General features: G+C 44.2%; 1 protein-coding gene across 1 annotated transcript in view; it reads left to right on the top strand.

Moving 5' to 3' along the window:
- Positions 1-22603, top strand: part of MEGF11 (multiple EGF like domains 11) — a 318441-nt gene that overhangs the window by 96534 nt on the left and 199304 nt on the right. The window contains exon 6 of the mRNA XM_033167284.1: positions 12078-12170. Coding sequence (XP_033023175.1) covers positions 12078-12170 — 93 coding nt within the window. The remainder of the gene's footprint in view (positions 1-12077; positions 12171-22603) is intronic.

Here is a 22603-nt window from a genome sequence, read left to right as displayed (position 1 = left end):
ATTTTAGGATCCACTTTATTTTTATTGTTTTAAACTGTTTTTAATAATGCATAATATTGTGTTTTAATTGTTGTAACCCACCCTGGGACCTTAGGATGAGGGGATGGTAATAAAGTGTAATAAATAAATTATTAATAATAATAATAATAATAATTAATAATAATAATAATAGATGTTGGTAGGGATAGGCTCAGTCAGCAGAGCATGAGACTCGTAATCTTAGGGTTGTGGGTTCAAGCCCCACGTTTGGGCAACAAGATTCCTGCATTGCAAGGAGTTGGGCTAGATAACCCCTGTGGTCCCTTCCAGCTCTACAATTCTATGATTCTATTATTCTAAGTAACAAATTTAAAATGTAGAAAACCAAGGTGGTGCTTGGAACATGGCACGAGTGACTGTCTGGAACCCTGAACAGAGAGGAGTATTTTACATTGCAATGTTTTGGAGATTCTGCTTTTGTTGTTGAATTTCCTAAGCACCTCCCCCCCTCCCCGTGTTTCTGGTCTGGGGACCTGTCAGATACCATCCATGGTCCTCTGCATTGCCAGTCAGCATTGCTGTAGTGCATTTACATCTCACTCTTCGCTACCTGAAGTAGACAAGGTGGCGTAAGTAATGCATTATTTGGGTTTTAAAAAATCCCAACGGGAGGCTCTCTCAGTGAAGCCATATGGCCTAATTGTTAAACAGCTGGACTGTCGAAATAACCATTCCACAAGCCTCCCACCATCTGCACAAATTTAATTTTCTGGCTGTTTGGGGAATAGGTTGGTATAATACAGCAACAGGACGGTCAAGCGATCTTCTTATTTGGAAAGCGAAATAAGACTGAACCTTCCTTGATCAGTGTAAAAACTGCCTAGACGTGAGAAATGCCAGCTCAGCGTTTTCTGAATTATCTGTATCTTATTTCCACCCCACAATCCTGTTAGAAAACATTTGGGAAAGGGGCAAAAAACATCTTTGATCATAAGGAGAACGTTAAAAACTTCCAGCATTTTAGCAATTTAAACACGTTTCACTGTGTAATGTCTTTTTTTAAACCTCCCGGAGAAGTGCCCATTAAAAGTTTGCATCAGTTGCCTTTCTGCAGAAAGCGTCTGGGTGTGTCAATCAGCACTTGTGTCTTACCAGCAATGCTATTTAAATTAACAGAAACGAGACATTTCATTATTTGGAAGCATTCCCCACATGCAAAATAAAATAAATAAAAACAAAAATTCCTGGACTGCTTAGGCAGGTGCACAAAACGATTTCAAGGCTGAAGCAGACTGAAGACTCACAGATCTAAGAACTTGGGGATGTGGGAGACTGCCGCACACCCAATCTGAAATTGGTCAGGATTGTGTGTGCTTGCTTTATTCAACTTGGTGTCCTTCAGATGTTCTGAACTACAATTCCCATCAGGCTTAGTCAGTGGAATGGAACTATCTACTCTGGTTGAGCCATACTGTTTGTTTAAAACAATTCTTTATTGCTTAATTATTTACATTTCTAAGTAAGCAGTCCACAGCAAATGGGGCAATAAAAAAATACAATTAAACCAAACACTACCTGAGCCATGTACCTGAAGTTCAGCAAAGAGTGTGCCTGTCTAGTCTCAATTCACAGGCTTGTGACCACTGCACTGAATGCATGGCTTCTGGTAGTTATGAGCAGTGCATCTGAGCCATGAGGGACTGCCAACAGAGACTCCCGTTAATTGGGCATTTATATGAGGGATCAAGTGGTCCTTAAGATATCCTGGACTCTCCTTCCTAGAAAGAACTCTTTGTAACTGAGAACAGATAGCTGGGGTTTGCTCTCCCCTCAGGGGCGGGGCGAGGGGGGTGGGGGGCGATGTGCCCCGGGTACCACCCTGGGGGGTGACACTTGGGGCGGGGACCCCGCACCCGTGATTGGCCTGCCGCCGGCGCCTGCTTTCCTGCTGGCTCGGCGGAGGTGAGGGACGGGCGGGGCGAGGGAGGAGGGGTGACACCCCTTCCTTTCTGGCCTGCCCCTCGCTCTGCCCAGTGCCCAGCCGAGCGCTGAAAAAAGCCCTTAAAAAAAAGAAGGAAAGGAAAGCAGGCTGCTTTCCTTTCCTTCTCCTTTTTTGAAAGGGCTTTTTTCAGCGCTGGCTCAGCAGGGAGGTGAGGGGCGGGCCAGTGAGGAGGGGTGACACCCCTCCCTCTCTGGCCCGCCCCTCGCTCTGCCCAGCACCCAGCCAAGTGCTGAAAAAAGCCCTTAAAAAAAAGAAAGCTGCTTTCCTTTCCTTTTTTAAGGGCTTTTTTCAGCGCTCAGCGGAGGGGAGGGAGGGGAGGGGTGGGGCCAGCGAGGAGGGGTAACACCCCTCCCTCTCTGGCCCACCCCTCACCTCCGCACTGCGGCTCTGCCCAGCCCGCCGTGACGCATGCGTTGTGACATCACGGCACATGCGTCAAGGCGCCCCGCCCCCAGGGGGGTGCCTCCGCGCATGCCGCCCCGGGTGGCAAAGAGGCTTGCTACGCCCCTGTCTCCCCTCTCCCCTTTTCCCCAATCTCTCTTGCTTTTGTGTTGTCTTTTAAATTGTAATCCTAAGGGCAGGCGCTGTCATTGTAAGCTGCTATGGGAGCCTTTTGGGAGAGGGAGTGTTGACCTGCTGGTGTCGGCATTTTTAAAACTCTAAAAGGCAGGGAATCTTTGTCCTTCCAAATGTTGATACAGCTGTCACCACCCCTAACCATTGGTCACCCCAGGTTGGCCTGATTGGAGCTGGAGTCCAACTGAACCAGGGAGAGGGGGTCTCAGGTTCCCCATCCCTGTTACATCGGAGTCAAGCTCTTGTAACTTTAAGGATGCTACTGATCCTGCAGTTTGGCGCTAAAGGTGGACCAAAAAAGGCTCTGTGTCTCTGCTCTGTATAGGTTCTGCTTTCTTCCATTCTGTGTGCTCAGGGTCTGTTCCCGCCCCCCTCGTTTCCCCAAAAGATCCTGCAGGCTTCATTGCTAGTCTGCACAGGTGTGGGCAACCATGTTGACATCGCGGAGATCAATAAGGTCACGTGAAGCAGAAATGACACTGTGAGAAATAAAACACACGCTTACAATTAAAGGTGGGGGTTCTTTTCACCACCCACCACCCCTTTGCCTCTGTCCATCTCTCTCAACCGCAATAGATTTATTTCTGCTTTTTTTGTTCCGGCAAACTTCTTTGTCATCCTCTCTTAACAAAAAAGAAGAAAAAAAGAAAACACAGGAGCTGCCTAAATCAAGATGACCTTTAAAAAAAAAAAAAGGCTCGATGTGCACGGTCAAATTCTGAGATACCATCTTTCCCACTTTGTCCTTTTGTATTCTCGACCAGCTGTGCCCCTCTTTAAACCTGTCCCCTTGTTCTCCACCCGCTTTCACCAGCCATACAATAGCCCTGAACTTCAGGGAGGCTAAAAAAGAACAAATCTCCCCCAAACATTCCCTCATTGATTCCAAAGGGGCAGCTGCTCAGAGCTGTTCCCCTCCTGTCCCCACCATCCAGTTTTTTACAGAAATGAAAATGAATCAATATCGCAACAAGAGGGCTGGAAGTGCCTTTGAAGAATCCTGATAAATAAAAGCCTACGACGGCAAAGCTTGCTCATTGGTCACAACCTAATTAAACTCCCTGATGTTAATTAAGTCTTTTGGAGCTTGTCTGGAGCTTCAGCAGTTGCAGAGAACTGAGTGGAGGATTGTTTTTGCGATTTAAACTTCTGGAGAGTAAATGGGGCCGTTTCCCAGCTAAATAATCTGTTGTGGAACAAAGTCTGGTCACAAGGCATGCATGTTGCAGGCTTTCCAAAGCTGGGGCCCTCCAGATGTTTGGGTGTCTAGGGCTATGTCAACAAATTCTCTTCTGTTTTTTCCAGGCATTTATTGATCAAAGGGGAGATGAAATTTTGGTGAGATTCCCATGCATCCCATGTATGGTGCAGGGTTTTGCTTTGCTTTTGAGGTGGCCAAGTGGCCTTTTTCTTTATCCTGCAAAACATCTCGCTGGCCGGTGCAAAGGTCTCAGGACCACATGTCTTCCTAGGGTTGAAAGAGAAGACTCTTTCAGAAGTGGTCTGTGTTTAAATCTCTCATTTGGTTAATAGCCCACTTTATTTTGGCAAGGCCCCACTTCATTCCACTTATCGCCTTTTTAAATCAAGCCAGCTCTGAGCTGCTAAACAGTCTATGTGTTGTCCCAGTGATGCATTATGGCCAAGAGAAAACGCATTGGCACCTTCTTGGGAGCCAAAACTAAGGATGTGCATTTAAAAATAGCTCCTGTTAAAATTTGCTAGCAACAGCTGCCCACACCAGGTGAAGGGTTCCGTATGGCCCTCTCCGTACTTGATAAGAGCAATGCCTCTTTCGTCTCCCATCTGGAACATAACTGTGTGTTCTGAGAGCATTGCTATGTGTTAAATATGCCTGCTTTTTTTGGATATCTTCCATATGACTGGCACCAGCTCTCCAGGTTTTCCAACAGGAGTCTTTTCCCAGCCCTACCTGGAGATGCTCAGGGTTGACCCTTCTGCATGCCAAGTAGGTGCTCTGCCCCTGAGCTATGGCCCTTCTGTTCAAGAGGGAGGTGCAGAATGGTGGGCACCAACATGTTGTGTGATATGAGAGACTCCTTTATCATTTACAGAAACCCAACATCATGCTGATCTGTGCTCTGCTCAGCCAGAGGAGTGACACAGGCCATGTCCAGAGTGCTTATATTTCATTGTGGATAGACAGTGGGGAAGCACCAGAGCTCAGAGGTAACTGACCACCCTTGAGGTCCTCCAATAGTCTACTTGATGTGGTTATGTGTAGGGAAGCTGTGCTGGCTGGGGCTGATTTATAGTGGTTCAGGGTTGTGAGGCCTCTCCCTAGCATCCCTAGTGCCACCCAATGAGCATGAAAGGGGAGCTTTTTAGCCACTGAGAATAAGTCTTCTCACCCTTTGTTCTGAGTGGAACCAGTCAGAGTGAGAGGAGGTGAGTCAGTCATTGAGGGTTAGCTCCTAGGGTCAATCTGGAGAAGGCACATAGGAAGAACATTAAGGGTGAATTGTTCTGTATGCCCCAAAGCTAAGCATTTTGGAATAATGAAAATGTAAGGAGCTTCCGTTTCAAGAGAATGGTGTGCAAGTTTTGTTACGCACAATGGAACTTCAAGCAAAAGGCAAATTAAGTCACTTCAAAGGGAAGGTACTGGAGCACCCCAATCATTTGCCTACATATGTTCCCAAATAAGAGTACTTCTAGCTGAAAGGCAGCACATGGAGATCTTCATTGACCATTGCAATATATCCCTAATTATTATCATTGTTTAATGATAGCATGATTGTGTAATATTAGAAGGGGCCGTGGCTGTGAGTATTGTTCTGAATTTTCCACTACGCTACTAGTTGTAGTCTAAAGCATATAGAGGACACCAGGATGGGGTAGGGAGAGGGACGTGTATGTCAATATTGTTTTCTTTTTTTTTTTTAAAGAATTTATTGGCATTTTTATAACAAAACATACACCCACACCCACACCTACAATTATACAATTATAAAACAAATACAATTATAGAACAAATACAAATATTGCCAGGATTCTTCTTCTTGTTTATATGCATAAAAAAAAATCCTATTTCCGAATCTTGACGGTTGACTTCCCCTGCCTTTTCACCTTCAGTTTTATATCCATAATCTACTTTTTTAACAACTTCCCTCTAAAGATTAAACTCAGTTAAAAAGAAAACAATCATCTTAATCATCTTAGTCTATATTGACTAATAATACACCATAATCATAACAAATTATTCTTATCAAATCTATACTAATTTCTTCTGTCCTTTATCCTGCTGCTAATAATATAAAATTTCAAATATCTCCTTTCTTATAAAAAAAACCAGATATAACTAACAATCTTCACCCTCCGATTTCAGAATACCATAGCAGACCATTTAAATTTTACACTTAATACTTCACCCTACTCCCCCTCTGTCCATTGTCCTTCTCCGTCTATCACCGGAACCAATCTTCCAATTGTCCTCTTTTCCCATATGTCCACAGATCCAGGCACAGTTCGCAACAAACCTTGCATCGAGCTTCAGGGTACACATCTCATCTTCTTTCGGCTGCTCCTCTTCTTTGTACCATTCTTCTTCTTTTTGTAGATATCTTAATTCTTTGTCCCTTACCCCCGAGCTCACACCTCGGGGTCTGGATATAGCACATCTTACCGTCCCGGGGCTGCCACCCCCAAAGAACGGATCTTTTTCCCGGAGTCGCCCTGTCATTTCTCTCCATCCTTCAAACATCCCTTTCAGCTCTTTGCCAAGGTTTCCTTCCATAGTGTCAAAAATTTGAAAAGCCTCCTCTGTGGGAAGTAAATTTTTTTTCATATCCCCACTCAAGACTTTCACTTTCCGATTAAGCAGTTCCAGCTTCAAAACAATAAGCCTTTGTTCATCCGTTAGTCCAGAGTTCAAAACAAATTCAAACACAAAGTCCAGCAAATTGAGAGAGGGGGTGGATATCAAATTTCAGTTCCTGTCTCTATGTTCTTCCTTTTATAGCAGTTATTTTCCACGTCGATTCGAACTTTTCATCGCCATTTTTCCTGAAGCCAGAGCGCAAAGACCAAAACTTTAAACGGAGATATTTTCCGCAAACTTACTCCCCGAAGGGAGATTTTGACAGCCTCATTTATCAAAGTTCGAATACTTTGTAGCCAATTTTGTAGCAGCAGTCACTTAAGCTGGTTAATTTCTTTCCCCCGAAGGGAGGGAGGCAGGCTTCCTTTCCACTTCCCCCCGGATCGTCCGAAAAGCATAAAATCTAATCCAATCGGATACTCACGACCACCGGGTTTCTTTAATTCCAAAAATCACAGGTAGAACTTTGACGCTCGTCGCGGGGGTGACCGCCGCATTTACATCCCGGTTGGGGCATGTCCCCTATAGCCCGGCTCCGTTGTCCCTTCACCCCCACTCCCCCTTTACAGGGGGAGCGAGGGAAGGGTTCGGAGCACTAATGGGCACAGCCGGGGAGCCCAGGGTGCGGGACGCTCTTCCCGCACCCCACCGGAGCCCCGCTTTGCGGTAGCGGGGCTCCAACCCCCGGGACGGACTGGGTCGCCTCGCAGCCGAGGCAACCCACGACCGCTCCGCGATGGCGTCGTCGCCGGAAGCCGTATGTCAATATTGTTTTCTGCTAGTTTCATCTTTTTGAATTTTTAAGTTTAGTTTGTGCCATCTTTGCAAATACTTGCAATTCTTTTTAAAGTCTGCATTTAAATTTGTACTCATTTTCACCCACATTTCATCCATAATAATTTCTGTGCATATTTCTTGCAATATATACACAACTTTGTCTAGTATATGCACTTTTGCAAGCAATTTCCCCTGACAGAATGCATTTTTGCATGCTAATATACACTTCTTTTTTGGTGCACTTTTCAACAAGGTGCACATTCATTAGTTGGAGAACTGTGAATTTCAGAGAAATTTTATGTTTTGGTTCAGAAAGTACAGATTTGGTATCAAAATGCAAACTTGGGCCAAATGCCTTACCCACTACTTCCTAAACCAGCACCAGTTCCATATGTGGATGAATCCTTTGAAAAATAATAATTTCCTGTTCTGTTCTCATGGCTTGGAGGAGAGTAAAGTTAGGTGAGTTGTTGCAAAGGAGTCTGCCAAAAGTTTATGGTCTCTTGGCACACGCATGCACACACAGGATATGGAATGAGGCTTTGCTTCCAAAAGGAAGTGAAATGACTGAAAAACTTTATAAATGATAATATTGGTGAACTGCAGGGGAAGAATAGAACAGAGGAAAAAGTTTAAGCACATGGATTCTTGAGTCACGTGCTGTGCTGATTCAGCAGGTATGTTAACTACATTATCCCATTGAAGACGTTCGTAATTCATCGCTAAGTGTACTAATGGCAGTTTAGGGCCGTGTGGCCAGTAAGTTGGCCATCTCTTGGCGGATATTAAAGGCTGGGAATAATAAAGGGGAATGTTATTGTATTAACTTTATTGATTTAGCAGGATTGATTGAGCCTGTCTCCCTGCGGAAGAGGGAGGAGATTTGCTTTTTTGCTGGAATGGCATCATTTTCCCCCCTTTCTTTGCTTCTTTAAGCCAGTGGCTTAGAACCCTGGCTGTGCTCACATCCAAAAGTTGCGCTATTTGCACATCTCATTTACTGTGTCATTAGCAAGGCGTTGTAGCTATGCACATGAGGGAGTTGGAGTGTGTGGTTCCTTCACTCTTTATGCCTGTATTCGATTCCCCACTCTGTCCTTTCATAATTTGGAACTGTGTGTCCTTTTGACAGCCCAGTCATAGACTCAAAGAATTGTACCGTTGGAAGAGACTGCAAGGGTCATGTAGTTGAACCCCCTGCAATGCAGGAGTCTTTTCCCCAACATGTACTTTCACATTTAAAAGTTCTGCACCTGTGCTAAGTATTATTACTACGATTATATTATGCAGCTGTATGTGTATGTACATACATACATACATACATAGAGTTGTTTTAAACTGCTTTTAATATTGTGCCTTAATGCTGTAACCCAGGCATCCCCAAATTCAGCCATCCAGCTGTTTTGGGACTACAATTCCCATCATCCCTAGCTAACAGGACCAGTGGTCAGGGATGATGGGAATTGTAGTCCCAAAACAGCTGGAGGGCCGAGTTTGGGGATGCCTGCATCCATCCCGGGACCTTTGGGTGAATGGTTGTGTAATAGATAAATAATAATCATATTTGAAGCACTTTAAAGCTCTATATAAATGCTTAATAATGATGCCACCACTGTGGCTCCCCCCCCCTGTTTAAAGAGATTGCCTTAAAGCAAGTCCATCTAGCTCTCTGGGGTATTGGGCAGGGAGCCTCTCCAAGCCCTACCCGGAGAACCTGGGAATTGAACCTGGGACCTTCTGCATACAAATCAGGTGCTCTTAGCTATAACAACAACAACAACAACAACAACAACAACATATACCCTGCCCATCTGGCTGAGTTTCCCCAACCACTTTGGGGGGCGGCTTCCACAGGAGATTAAAAATACATTAAAACATCAGTCATTAAAAGGACAAACCGCCTTGACCCAACGGCAACCAGAGGTGCTAGCGGCAGAGAGAAGAAGCACCTGTCTTGGCAATGGCGTGCAAAAAAAGGGCAACCTGCTTTTTCTTTAATTGGGAAGCACAAAAAGATCTGGCACTTTCAAATGAATTGGGAAGGACCGGGGTTCGCAGTCAGGAGATGCCCACACCCATGCCAAATCTACCCCCAGCCCTGAAGTTCTCTGGTTCCGTGGCGCTGCTGGAAGAGGGAGACAAGGCCTCGGCTGGGATATTTCTCATGAACACTGGAAGCTGCTTTCCACCAAATCGTATCAAGCACCCAGCATTGTCTGTATTGTCTAGCAGTGGCTTCCCATAATTCCAGACACCCCTACCTCAAATTGCTGGGGATCGGACCTGTGACCTTCTATATGCAAAGCGTTTAGCTAATGCATGCCTGCAGAAAACCCTATTCCTGAGCAGTTGCTTTAGCAATCTCTGGATTTTAAAATTGGCACCAGGGTTTGGAAGGTTGGAGATTAAGATGTGTTAAGAGTTGGATTAAGTCCGTCGGTATGTTTCACTGTGGCTTGAGCTGGAGCCAAACTGGCGACTGCAATTAAAAAAGGCAAGAGGTGATAAACATCGAGTGGATCTGTTTTCCCAGCTCCCATCTGTAGGCTTCCTCTCCCCCCCACCCTCGTTTCTTTTTAAATTCCACGCTGAGGAACGATTGCCGGATGACCTTGAATGCGGCCCAATATCTCATGCTAAACGCATTTGCAACCAAGTTGGCTGTTTTGGCAGGGCTTTGATGTAGGTCGTTTTATTACCAGGCTGAATCCAACTCCATACTGATCTTCTACTCATGCCAAGAATGCTAATAATAAACTAATCAATGAGGTGCTGGATTGTTCTTGTGAAACGGTCCGTCATGATGGGGCAGGGTGGGGGGAGAGATGCAAAACTGGTGGAACAGTCTGCTCACAAGAAGGAGTGGCTGTTGCCCTGGGTGGTGAAAATGATGTTACCTCTGCTTGCTTGCTTGCTTGCAAGAGAGAGTTTTCTTTACCCCTGGGGTCTTTGGCAGTATGCAGAATAGGGCAGTGCCTAAGAGCGCAGGCTCATCTTTATTTTAGCTTGACCTTTTGGTACAAGTAATTTTTATAGTTCCATTAAATGGCGAGATCGTTTGCAAAAGTACATTAGGAAGAGTGCCGTGGGGACCACTATCCTATTATGTGGAATGTTAATAGAATGAAAAATTAATTAAATGCTAAAGATTACAGCAGGACACATTCTTTTCTCTCTTTCTCTCTCCCCCCCCCAAAAAAATACTAATTCATGGGACAGATATAGAAACTTGCACTAACTGCAACTCCATTTTCAAGTGGGAGGGTAGATTTGATGTATTGAACCCAAAGCTGCCATTTTCAGTGTAGGCAGTTAATCAAAACTTCTTCTCTTCAGAGGTGCAAAGCATCTTTCAAAAACTCTAGCTCATTTGTCTTCCGAACTCTGCCTAGTAAGTCTTTCTATTTCCATTTTGCAGCGAGAATAATTGAGGCCACTCAAGATTATCGGGTAAAGTCAGGACTTCTCAGAATTCAGATTCCTCTTCATAATTGCTTGGGTCCAACTCTTGTCTACCACTGGCTTGTGCTGTAGGAAGGGATGGGACTCAATGGTAGAACATCTACTCTGCATGCAGAATGTTTGGGTTGGACTGATAGACTGGTTATAGAGCTGCTGCCAGTCAGTGCAGACAATACTGAGCTACATGGACCAATGGCCTGAGTCTGTATAAGGCAGCTTCCCGTAGTCTTATGTTTATTTTTTTATGCCCAGGTTTCCGTGCAAGAGATATTTTAAGGATTATTGAGATAAAGTCTGCAAAGCTCTTTAAATGCTAAGGAAAAGCACAATGTAAGACTTAGATTTTTAAGTGCTCAGTAGAGTTGTGGCAACAGGGTGTCTGGCTGCTAATTACAGTCTGATACTGCACTGTAAAATCCAGCCATTAAAACTGACTATTGGATAACATTGTGTGTGTGTACACTTTTTTGCATGAATCTGTATAGCTCACCAGTCAGGAGGAGGTGGGAATGACACTGTAACAAATGTCTTATTTTCTGATTTTTTACAAATTTGGTTGGATACAATACTCCACTGTTTTGCTGTTTTTGTTGCACCAAAGTAACATAATATTGTTCACACATTTAGCAATTTTGTGAATTACTTTCTTTTTCAAATGGCAGACGTGGGCCCCCAGATTCAGACTGGGATCATGGTAGTGATGGTGGGGGTGTTTGTGGCTTTAACCCTTAAATTCACCCCCAGACTGCAATTCTGATTCATCTCAATCTCCTTGCACCCACAATTGTATTAGGAGGGAAAAGCTTCCAGTGGCACAAAGATACCCCTCTAATGTCAATAGTAGTTTGGAACTTCCAGCCTGGATTGGTACGGTGGGGGGGGGAGGGTTAATGCCCTCTAAATCTGCATCAGGATCCTCACAGAGATCAGGTCTTCTGATTGTGTGAATGCCACATCATCTGGTTAACTCTGAGCTTAGATCTCTCCCTGCTGAATCTGAATCCAATGAATAGTCTAGTTCGGACATAACAGTAAACCGTTGTTTTATATTGCTGGAACAAGCTGTAGGGAGCCTCAGACTTACGCACCACCCCCTTCCAGCACAGCTATAAGGAGGGGCTAAGGCTCATTCTGGTAGCACTAAACCATGGTTTAGCATTACATCCAAACAAATCATTATGCCTTAATAGCTTGAGCAGAGCCAAGCGAGATGGTGAAGTCTTCATTCAAGGCATGTTCAATGCCCTGTGGAGGCTCAGCCCAGATGATTTGGGTTCGTTGTTGTTTTTTGTGTGTGTGAAAAATATATTGCCATACGTTATAAAACCCTTAAGGATGAAGACAAGTAAGAAAATCTCTGCTGGTAATTTACACAAATCATACCTCTGCTCCCCTTACATTGCAACATAACAAATATATGATTTTCTTCTCTGTTTCCAGCTCTCTGCACTGAAGAATGTGTCCACGGAAGGTGTGTTTCTCCCGACACGTGTCACTGTGAACCTGGATGGGGAGGCCCAGATTGTTCCAGCGGTGAGTAGAAAAACAGCATTGATTCTCCATACCCTCCCTACATAGACGTCCTAAGAGGACAGTACCTTGTGGTAAATCTTTTGGTTTCATCTGTCTATACTGAGATGAGAACAATGCCAACGAAGCAGCAAATCTGTTACTGTTTTTATCCTGTTATTTATTTATTTTGGTCAGTTTGTTTTGATAATGTCATAAATGCACTATGACTCATTTGTTGCTCGCTGTCCAAGCATATAAGCATCTTCCGTTGAGGTTGAGCTTCTGTAGGGAAGTTATTCCATTTCCCCATTACTGGGTTCTTTCTGCTATATGGGGGAAAATGTGATTCTTCTCTCCACCCACCCGCCTTGGCACCCAGATATAAAAGCTGTGGTGGTTGCTGAACGGAACGTGGTTATGCAAATGTTGAAGACCCTTTCTGGTTTGATGTCTATGTCATCGTTACTGGTAAGCTTTGCAGAACTTCTCTCTCCTCCTGGCTTCATGCTACCTTGCTCTTTCCTTCTTCTTTTTAACCATTGCAAACAAAGCCATACCTTGCACTGGGGCTGGTTCCAGGGCACAGGTGGCCCATGGCAAACTGCTGTCCTATGGGAGTGCCTCCCACTTCTGATGCCTACTCGGAGTTTTTAATTAACATTATCTTCCCCACCCTGTCCCCTAGCACTATAGCGTCTAATGGCTTCTGGATATCATATTGGATTTGCCCCACACCCCAAAGCCTTGAAAGTTGAGTCATTCCAGAGTGGTGTGTGTATGTGTATGTGTATGTAGGAATATGAATGCCACTGATGCTTTCATCCTCAAGGACAATTTCTAAGACCTTAGAGGCAAACCCAAAGTTAATTTAAAAAAAGAAAAGAAATAAATATTATTATTATTTAGTAATGTTAGCAGGAGTTAGTAGTGGGATCTCTCAGGGCACTTGTTCCCCAGTATCTATTTGAATTTGCCTCATTTTGGTGCTGGGCCTCCTGAATATACAGGCAGACTCTTCTCTCTTCCCACCCCAGTTTAGCCTTTGACCTGCCTGGTGCTCTCTGGATATCTGGGGTCACAGTGTCCCCATCAGCTCCAGCCATTATGGCCTTTGTGGGAAGGTTGACCTAGTCCATTGTCATTTACTACCAGAGACTTCAACATTACAGAGCCTAATATTTTTTTAATCCTAGCATATCTGAACTTCTGTGGTCCCCTGGTGTACATTAAGTTTTATGAAACAGCTGAGTATACTTGTTTTATGATTTGTGCGTTTAATTTTTTGGGTTAGGGCATCATTTTGTTCAGGAAGAACATGGTATTTAATTATTTGATTACTGATAAGATGCCCTTATAATGAGGATGATTAACGTTGAGGGATAACTAATGTCTTAAGGCATTAATTTCTTTAAAGAGGGTATGCTCTGAATAACATAATAAGCTAAGGAATTCCTTGCTGGGTCAGATGAAGAACCACCTAGCACAGCATGGATAGACAGATAGATAGACAGATAGATACATAGATACATAGATAGATAGATATGTCTACCAGAATTCTAATAACCGGTAGTGTTGAGAATAGGTCCTATCCTACGTATGGACCACTGGCCATCTTCTTCTCCATTTCTAGACTAGCAGTGGCTCCCCAAGGTCTCCCTCTGTCTCTGCTGTTTGAAGTCTCTTTAAGTGGTGACTCCAGGGACTGAAATTGGGACTTCCTGCATACAAAACTAGTGCTGAGTCACCACTGAGCTCCATCATCGTGCAGCTCACGTACTGGTTATTGTGTTTTACATAAGAAACTCAAGTCACAGCAAGGTTACACTCTCCCCTTGTTCTGCTCTACCACTTTAGAAGCCCACTTTCTTAAAACAACAACAACCCACAACATTGTTCTCAGGAAGTTTGTGTATGAAACAAGAGTAAAAGATGCTTTAGAACCATTCTTTCCTCTTTAAAGGAACAGTCAAATGGGGCATATATTTAAGCTTTTTCAAATATATTTTTGGTGCTACTGTATAGCTTTGGACGTTTACCCGTTTTGCTCAGGGGAACTGGGGCAGTTAATATCAGCAAAACTCGCTATGGCTATATCCTCTCGGAAGGATAACTTCTGTGCACCTGCATCCCAACTGACAAAAGAAGGCCAAATTTTTCTGATCTTCTGCTAATTTGGCAAATCACCCCATTTGCTGGCTTGGCAGACTCATTCTAGAACGTGTACTTGAAAGTAAACATCAGAGTTACGCAATATAAAGTGACACATCTATTCCTCCTAATAATGGTAATAATCTTGTTAACTCTGCTGGAACAGATGGGTAAATAATACAGCTCTGTCCAATAAACATATCGTAGTTAACTGAGTGGGCGGCCTCCCTTCTATTCTTGGTATCGATTGGAAATTTCAACAAACATCTGTGGAGATGAAGATGATGATGGAATGGTATTTTGGTTCTTTCTGTTGGAAGGCTGGAACACTCCCTCTTCTGCACCACAGATTTGGGTTTGAAGGATTATAGAAGCACATTGACTAACAAGAAGCATTTTCTCTCCCCTCCCAAGTCTGTACAGCTATGCAGGTAGCTGAAAGTGTTGGTTAAGGAGGTTGGGATTACAGTAGTTGAAGAGTGAGGGTGTGGTTTATGGCTACATCCAGGGAATTCATAAAGGGTTACACCGGTCCCGAGGAAAGAAAGGGATGTGTTTGGAGGAACTCAAAGAGCAGGTGGGAGGCCTTGTTTGAACAGGAAGCAAAAGAGGGTGTGCATGAGGAATGGGTTGCCTAATTGCCCAGGCAAGGGATTTCCTAGCACAGGCTACCAGTGAGTGACCAGAACTGAGTGTGGATCACACCCAATAGAGACTGCTCCAGAGTGGACAAAAACTAGTTGAACTGGAGGTGCCAGGTATTGAACCTGGGACCTCCTGCATGCAAAGCAGGTGCTTTACCCCTGAGCCATGCCATACCCACTCTAGACATGGGCACTCACAGCTGCCAATAAGTGGTGTACGGTTCCACTTAAGGATGTTAAATTCCCTTGTCTTAAGACAGGGGATCTTTTCCTCAGAAGGCAGGCTGATAAGAGCTAGCAAGTCTGGATGAAATACTGAGTGGCTATTAATAGAAAAGCTTTTTAAAAGCCCTTGGTAAAGATGATTGTGAAATATTGCCCAGAAGTCATATTATTCTGGATTAGTCTTTTTATCATCTTCTTTTCTTTTCTTGTCCTTTTTTTTTGCCCACAGACACAATGCATACTTCTGTAATATGTATGGTTTGGGGGCAAATGGCAGGGTAGGGGAATGGCAGAGCCATAAAAACTCCAGTTGGTGTAACAAAGACAAGGCATGGATAAGATTCCAGCCTCTATATAGGTATTTGCACCCTTGTGCAGACATTCTGCATTGTTCCTCTTTACGCTTGTTGTTTATGGTTTTATTATTTCTTGAATCTCTACCCCACCCCTCCTTCCCCTTGAAAGAGCTCAGGGGGGTGGTGATGAATTGTGATGGTGGCAGCAGTCCCCGTTCCCTCCATGAACCCACAAAGATGTATGTCCACATTTGCATAATCTGCATACTGAAAAATGCAGTCCACACTGAATATCCGTACAGGGCTTTGGACAAATATCATTATGAGAATCACAAAAGGCCACTAATTTGGGAAGGGGATTTCTCTCTTTAAAGTGGAACCCTCTTTACATTAAATATTCCAGCTTTTAAAAGTAATTAGGAATATTAAAGCACTGACAATGATGGAGAAGGAAGCATTATTCATAACTTTTATTTCCGCTCACTGGGCAAGGATCCAGCATATTTCATTTGCAAGAGGTTTTTTTTGGAGGCTGTAGGGAGAGGGATGTTAGCCAACTCCTAAATTAACTATTCTCTGGTAGCCTTTGCAAACGTTACCCCGGGATTAGCCTTGATATCTCAGTGTACTCTTTTCATTAAATATAATTACTGCATTTGTTAGTCTTGGAGATTTGGATGTCTTCATATCCCACTGGTGAATTCTGGAGAACTTGGGTTGTGAGCCTTAGAACAGTTTCCTCCTCCCCAATCTGGTACCAGGTGTTTTGGACGATAGCAGGCATTCCCCCCACCCCACTCCCTAGCACCATCTGCCTACTGCAGATTCTGGCTTCCACAATCTAGGAATGGTGTTAGCTCAGTGGTAGAGCATCTGCTTTGCATCCAGAAGGTTTTGGGTTAAATTCCTGGCATCTTCAGATAGGGCTGGGAATGCCTCCTGCCTGAAACCCTGAAGAGCTGCTGCCCGTCAGAGCAGTGGCCTGTTCTGCCTCGATACTTCCTGGCAGCTTCCTATGTTTCTGTGCCACTCTTCTGAGCTCTTTCCCCATCTGCATCAGAGTTTTTATCCATTTTTATCTGCCCCCCCTTTCCTTTCTGACTTTTTCCTCTAAACATGGCAACATGGAAAACTGCCTTGTTCTGAACCAGACCATTGGTCTATTGAGCTCAGTATCATTTACCCTGACTGGCAGCAGCTCTCCAGGGTTTCAGGCAGGGGTATCTCCCAGCCCCACCTGGAGATGCCATTGGGGATTGCACCTGGCACCTTCTGCATACAAGCCACTGGGACATTGGCCACCCCTCATAAATTGGTGGTGGTGCCCTCATACCACTAATGTTTGGGGCATGCCCCACTTGCTGAAGATGAACGATCCACAATCCCATCCTCCAAACTGCTGGTCTCTCGTAGACCTTATGATGGACCATAAATCTCATTAAAGAGTTTGGTGCTTGTCAAGGTTAAAGTGACTTTTAGAGACAGTTTATCAATAGGGAAAGGGAGTCTGTGCCATATTTGACTCGGCATGGCGTCTTGCCTACACTGTATGCTGGCTGGCAGGCAGCTGCCTGTGCCTCCAGGCCTTGCTTTGATTTGATATCAGAAATCAGTAATATATAGAGGCTTGATTACCATACCAATGAAAAACAGAAATGGCGACGTTCATCTTTTTTATATATAACAAAGACAACTGTTGAAATGAATTGTTTCCAAGGTCTTAATAATGTTAAAGGGGAATCATATCTAGCCAGTAAGAAGTTTCCAGCCAACTCCAGACCTCCCTCCCTCTGTCTCTCTTTTTAATGGCTTTTAAGTTTCACCCCCCTCTACCCTGTTGACATTTTAATTCATTCAACCTGAGCTTTGGTTGTTCAGATGCAGAAGAAAAAGTGGCAAATGCTCAGTGCAAATGTTTCCTGCTCACCTGCTCGATGATTTCAAAGCAATTAACTTCAAACAGCAGCAGCAGGCTGGTTTGGGGCTTCCTGTAGAGCAGCGCAAAGCCGTTGGGGATATACCAGGCTTTAAGCAGAGGCTCTCATGGTTATGAGTGGCGGACATCCAGATTGATCAGTGTTCAGCACGACAAGTACATAAGCATGGCATTAGAGTACTCTTCAGCAAATGTCCTTCATACACAAGAGTGGCCTTTGGTATGTGGAAAGCTGTGCTGTCACATTTGAAATGAACCACATGTTATAGCAGAGGGAGGGACATCAGACCTGGGAACAAAATACAGCCCTCTGAGACTTTCCCTAGCTAGCCTACAACCCACACCGGCTCTGTTTCACCTTAGTGCTTAAAGCCCTAAAATGATTTAGACCCCAAATATCTGAGAGAGCACTTCCTTCCCTACAGATCCTCCCAAGTGTTAAGATCAGTTGAGGGGGCCCTTTTGATAGTTCCACCCGCCTCAGAAGTTTGGGAGTGGTGAAGGCCCTGGAAAGGGTATTCACTGTGGCAGCCCCAACGGTGTGAAATTCCCTCCCCACAGACATCTATCTGCCACCTTCATTATATAGTTCTGTCATGTGCTGAAGATGCTCCTAATAATAATAATAATAATAATAATAATAATAATAATAATTTATTTATACCCCATGCATCTGGCTGAGTTGCCCCAGCCACTCTGGGCGGCTTACAGCACATAAAAAAACATAATAAAACATGAAACATTAAAAACTTCCTGATAAAGGGCTGCCTTCAGATGTCTTCTAAAAGTTGTGTACCGGTAGTTATTTATCTCCTTGACATCTGATGGGAGGCTGTTCCACAGGGTGGGCATTGCTACCGAAAAGGCCTTCTGCCTGGTTCCCTGTAACTTCACTTCTTGCAGTGAGGGAATAGTCCCTCAGAGGTGGACCTCAGTGTCCAGGCTGAACAATGGGGGTGGAGACACTCCTTCAGGTCCCTTCAGATATATACTTTTAGGGCTCATCCTATTATTGTGACTGTTACTTCTTTTGAACTGCGTTTAATTCTGTATTTTGAAATTGCTGTCACCTGCCCTGAGGCCTTCTAGTGAAGGGTGGGTCATAAATCAACTAAATAACAAAAATAAATACAAGGGGAAATTTACATTATTTAAGCTACCCTGAAAAACTGCATGAAAGGCTGTTGTTTGTTTGTTTGTTGTTTCAAAATTGGTCTCTTCAGAGTGTTTGTGTGGCTCTGTGCTATATTCCAGATCAGATTCCGCACCTTAAAGGAACATTTCCAAAAAGCCATTGGTAGTGCTTAAGGACCACAACTCTGACCTATACCTAATTTCCTTTTTCATATGTAACGTTTTCATGGAATTTTTGAAGAAACAGTCCATTGTCAAAGCACTGTAATTACCTAGACTTAATTTTGAGATTGCTGGCAACACTTGACATCGGGGGCACTTCACAGTAGTAAGATATAGTATCCCTGATATCTGCAGCCTTTTGCAAAAAGGGCCAGGGTGATTAAAAAACAACAACACTAAACTCTGAAGGCAATACATGAAAAGCAAAGTAGATTTTCCAGCTGGTTGACCTGTATTCACAGGAAACCACAGGAGGGGAGAGTGCTCTTGTGCCCGAATCCTGCTTGCTGGTTTCCCAGAGGCAACTGTCCAGCCGCTGTGAGAACAGGATGCTGGACTAGATGGGCCATTGACCTGGTTCAGCAACCTCTTTTTTATGTTATTATGTTCTTATCCCCCTTGGGCTGCGAACCTAGTTTTCGTACCATGATCTTTAATTTAGCGATTCTTTGATTGTTGTTGCTGTGGGGGGAGGAGGAGGAGGAAAGCACCCGCGAGAATTTTTCAACTGAGAGAGGGGGAAGCTAGAAAGTGTGTACAAAGAATTATAGTACCAGCCACGGTGACAGGTTGGTCAGTAATCTGCACAGATAGTGTAGTTTTCATCACACTTCTCAGGACAAACTGTCATTAGAAGAGGAACCTATTTCATCTTTATCTCTGTCAAGAAAGAAAATAGCCAAGGTCATAACAGGCAAGTGTAATGTCTCAGCAAGATTCCTTTGAAGGTATATTCCTTGAGCAGCTGGGTGCTTGAACTCTTGGAGATTTTCATGAATGAGAAGCACAGCTGGAAGATGGTTTTACAGAAGGCCACATGTGGCTTGCTCCTACACACATGTATTTTCCATGCCGGGTGTGTGTGTGTGTGTGGAGTTAACATATGGCACAGATTTTGGTCACTTAGAACCAACCTGAAAGAAACATTTACTCGATCAATAACTCTATAACCTTATCCCAGGCATAGACAAACTTAACCCTCCAGACTACAACTCCCATCATCCCTAGCTAACAGGACTAGTGGTCAGGGATGATGGGAGTTGTAGTCCCAAAACATCTGGAGGGTCGAGTTTACCTATACCTGCCTTATCCAGTCTGGAAATTATAGGCTAGTAGAACATTTGAATGGGAGGTTTTTATATACCTCTAATTAAGGGCTCAGTATATTTTAGAGTAGTGGGACCGGGTGGCGCTGTGGGTTAAACCACAGAGCCTAGGGCTTGCTGATCAGAAGGTCGGCGGTTCAAATCCCCGCAATGGGGTGAGCTCCCGTTGCTCAGTCCCAGCTCCTGCCCACCTAGCAGTTCGAAAGCACGTCAAAGTGCAAGTAGATAAATAGGTACCGCTCCGGCGGGAAGGGAAACGGCGTTTCCGTGTGCTGCTCTGGTTTGCCAGAAGCGGCTAGGTCATGCTGGCCACATGAAGCTGTACACCCACTCCCTCGGCCATTAATGCAAGATGAGTGACGCAACCCCAGAGTCGGACATGACTGGACCTAATGGTCAGGGGTCCCTTTACCTTTACCTATATTTTAGAGTATGGGGGCATAATTTGGAGTCATGTGCAGCTATTCTTACTCCTCATTGAATAAAGTTTTATCTTCATTGATTAGAAGCATTTGCTTGAGGTTGTGCTGTTTACTCCCCCAGAAGCTATGATCTGAGTCAAAGATGATTTGACCCATCAAACTTTTGAAAGGTAACAGAGGCCTTTGGAATGGGTTTGAGGAACACAGCAAGCCAGATCCATCAAGTTCTGGTCCATCAAGTTCTGTATTCTCTGCACTGACTGGTAGCAACTTTCCAGGGTTTCTAACAAGAGTCTTATTTGGAGGTGTCAGGGATTGAACTTGTAGTTAGTGTATGCTTGAAAAACAGTCTTCCCCAACCTGGATACCTCCAGATCTTTAGGACTGCAGCTCTCGAGAAACTTTTTGGTGTAGAAAAATGGCGAGAAAGAGGTTAACACTTCTGAATATCAGTTTCTGGAAATGGTGGGAAGTGCCCAGGTCCTGCTTGCAGGTTTCCTCACATGTTTGGTGACTGTGAGAACAAGATGTTAGACAAGAAGAAGAAGAAGAAGAAGAAGAGTTTGGATTTGATATCCCGCTTTTCACTACCCGAAGGCGTCTCAAAGCGGCTCACATTCTCCTTTCCCTTCCTCCCCCACAACAAACACTCTGTGAGGTGAGTGGGGCTGAGAGACTTCAGAGAAGTGTGACTAGCCCAAGGTCACCCAGCAGCTGCATGTGGAGGAGTGGAGACACGAACCCGGTTCCCCAGATTACCAGTCTACCGCTCTTAACCACTACACCACACTGGCTCTAGATGGGCCATTGGCTTGATCCAGCAAGCTTTTCTTGTGTTCTTATCTCCTCTGCCACACTGCAGTGATCTGTCCACTGCCAAGATAGTGAAAAAGAGAAAGAGAGCAGGAGGCAAGCAGCAGGCCAGATAGAAAGTCAACATTAATTGTTGTTGACAACAACAACAACAACAACAACAACAGTTGTTGTTGTTGTTGTTGTTGTTGTTGTTGTTAATTAGTTTTCTTACCCATCCTTCACCATAAGGTCTCAGAGTTATAACAAAACAAACAAACAAAAAACAAACAAACAAACCAAACAAACCCACAAGCAGTTGTAATTTAAAACAAAGTAAAACCATCAATATTCCAATCCTACGTCTGAACCTGGGGCCGTGGTTTGTTTCACTCAAACCATGGTGAGTAAGCCAAGAACAAACCTTGGCTATCAGGTTTGGGCACAATGCCAAGCCAGGGATTGTGGTTTGTTTCTCCCACGCATTGGCAAGGAGGAGCAAAGCAGCCCAGATGAGCATGTTGATGGTAAACCAAGTATGGGGAACCTTTAGCTCTCTGGTTGTTGATGCACTTCATTTTCCATCTTTCCCAGCCATGCTTGCTGGGACTGTTGGGAGTTGCAGTTCAGCAACATCTGGAAGGTCAGAGGTTCCTCACACCTGTAGCAAACCTTTAACTTTAGTTTACTATGGCAGTATTTTTGCAGTGAAAGATTGGTTACATCTTCGTTGTTGTCAAATGCAGCATCATTATTATTTTTTGAATGCTGCAAGTGGTTTTAAGATATAAATATGTGTGTAAAGCAGGGAGTGGGTGAGACTTGCATGCAAACAGCATTAAAAGCAATCTGTCAGAAAACTGCCGGGTTTTACTGGTTTGATTGTGATGTCTTGTTTTCCAGCAGAGAAATCTGCTCCTCACCTGGTCCAATCATGTCCGTTTATGGGTGAGCACCTTTTATCTCCTCTGTGTGAGAAGGGGCACACACAGAAATAAAGATGATTAGGTTTGTGGCATTTATGAGGCAGGCAGAGCAGCTGAAAGGAAGAGAAGAGCAATTTGGAGGCAGGTCGGGGGATTTTCAGAGTGACTTTCATTAACAGCAGGCAACATGTGAAATCCTGTGTGATGACCAGGCCAGTAACCTTTTTCAGCCGTGGGCTGGTCCACCGTCCCTCAGACCATGTGGTGGGCTGGACTATATTTTGGAAAAAATAATGAGCAAATTCCTATGCCCGGAGATGCATTTAAATAAAAGGACACATTCTACTCATGTAAAAACATGCTGATTCCCGGACAATCCGCAGGCCAGATTGAGAAGGCGATTGGGCCAGATCCGTACCCTGGGCCTTAGGTTGCCTACCCCTGTCTTAGACTAAGGCAGCACTTCCCCAGCTAGCTGTTCTCCAGATGCTTTGAACTACAGCCCCCATCAACACGACCAAATTCTTGCTGAGCCAAGAAGCTTGCCTTTCTCACTCACTCAGTCTTCATCTGCATTTGATACTGAGAAATACAGTTAATTTA

Source organism: Lacerta agilis, chromosome 13 (genome assembly GCF_009819535.1).
Source record: "Lacerta agilis isolate rLacAgi1 chromosome 13, rLacAgi1.pri, whole genome shotgun sequence".
NCBI classification, from domain to species: Eukaryota; Metazoa; Chordata; class Lepidosauria; order Squamata; family Lacertidae; genus Lacerta; species Lacerta agilis.
This window is presented reverse-complemented; position numbering and strand designations above follow the sequence as displayed.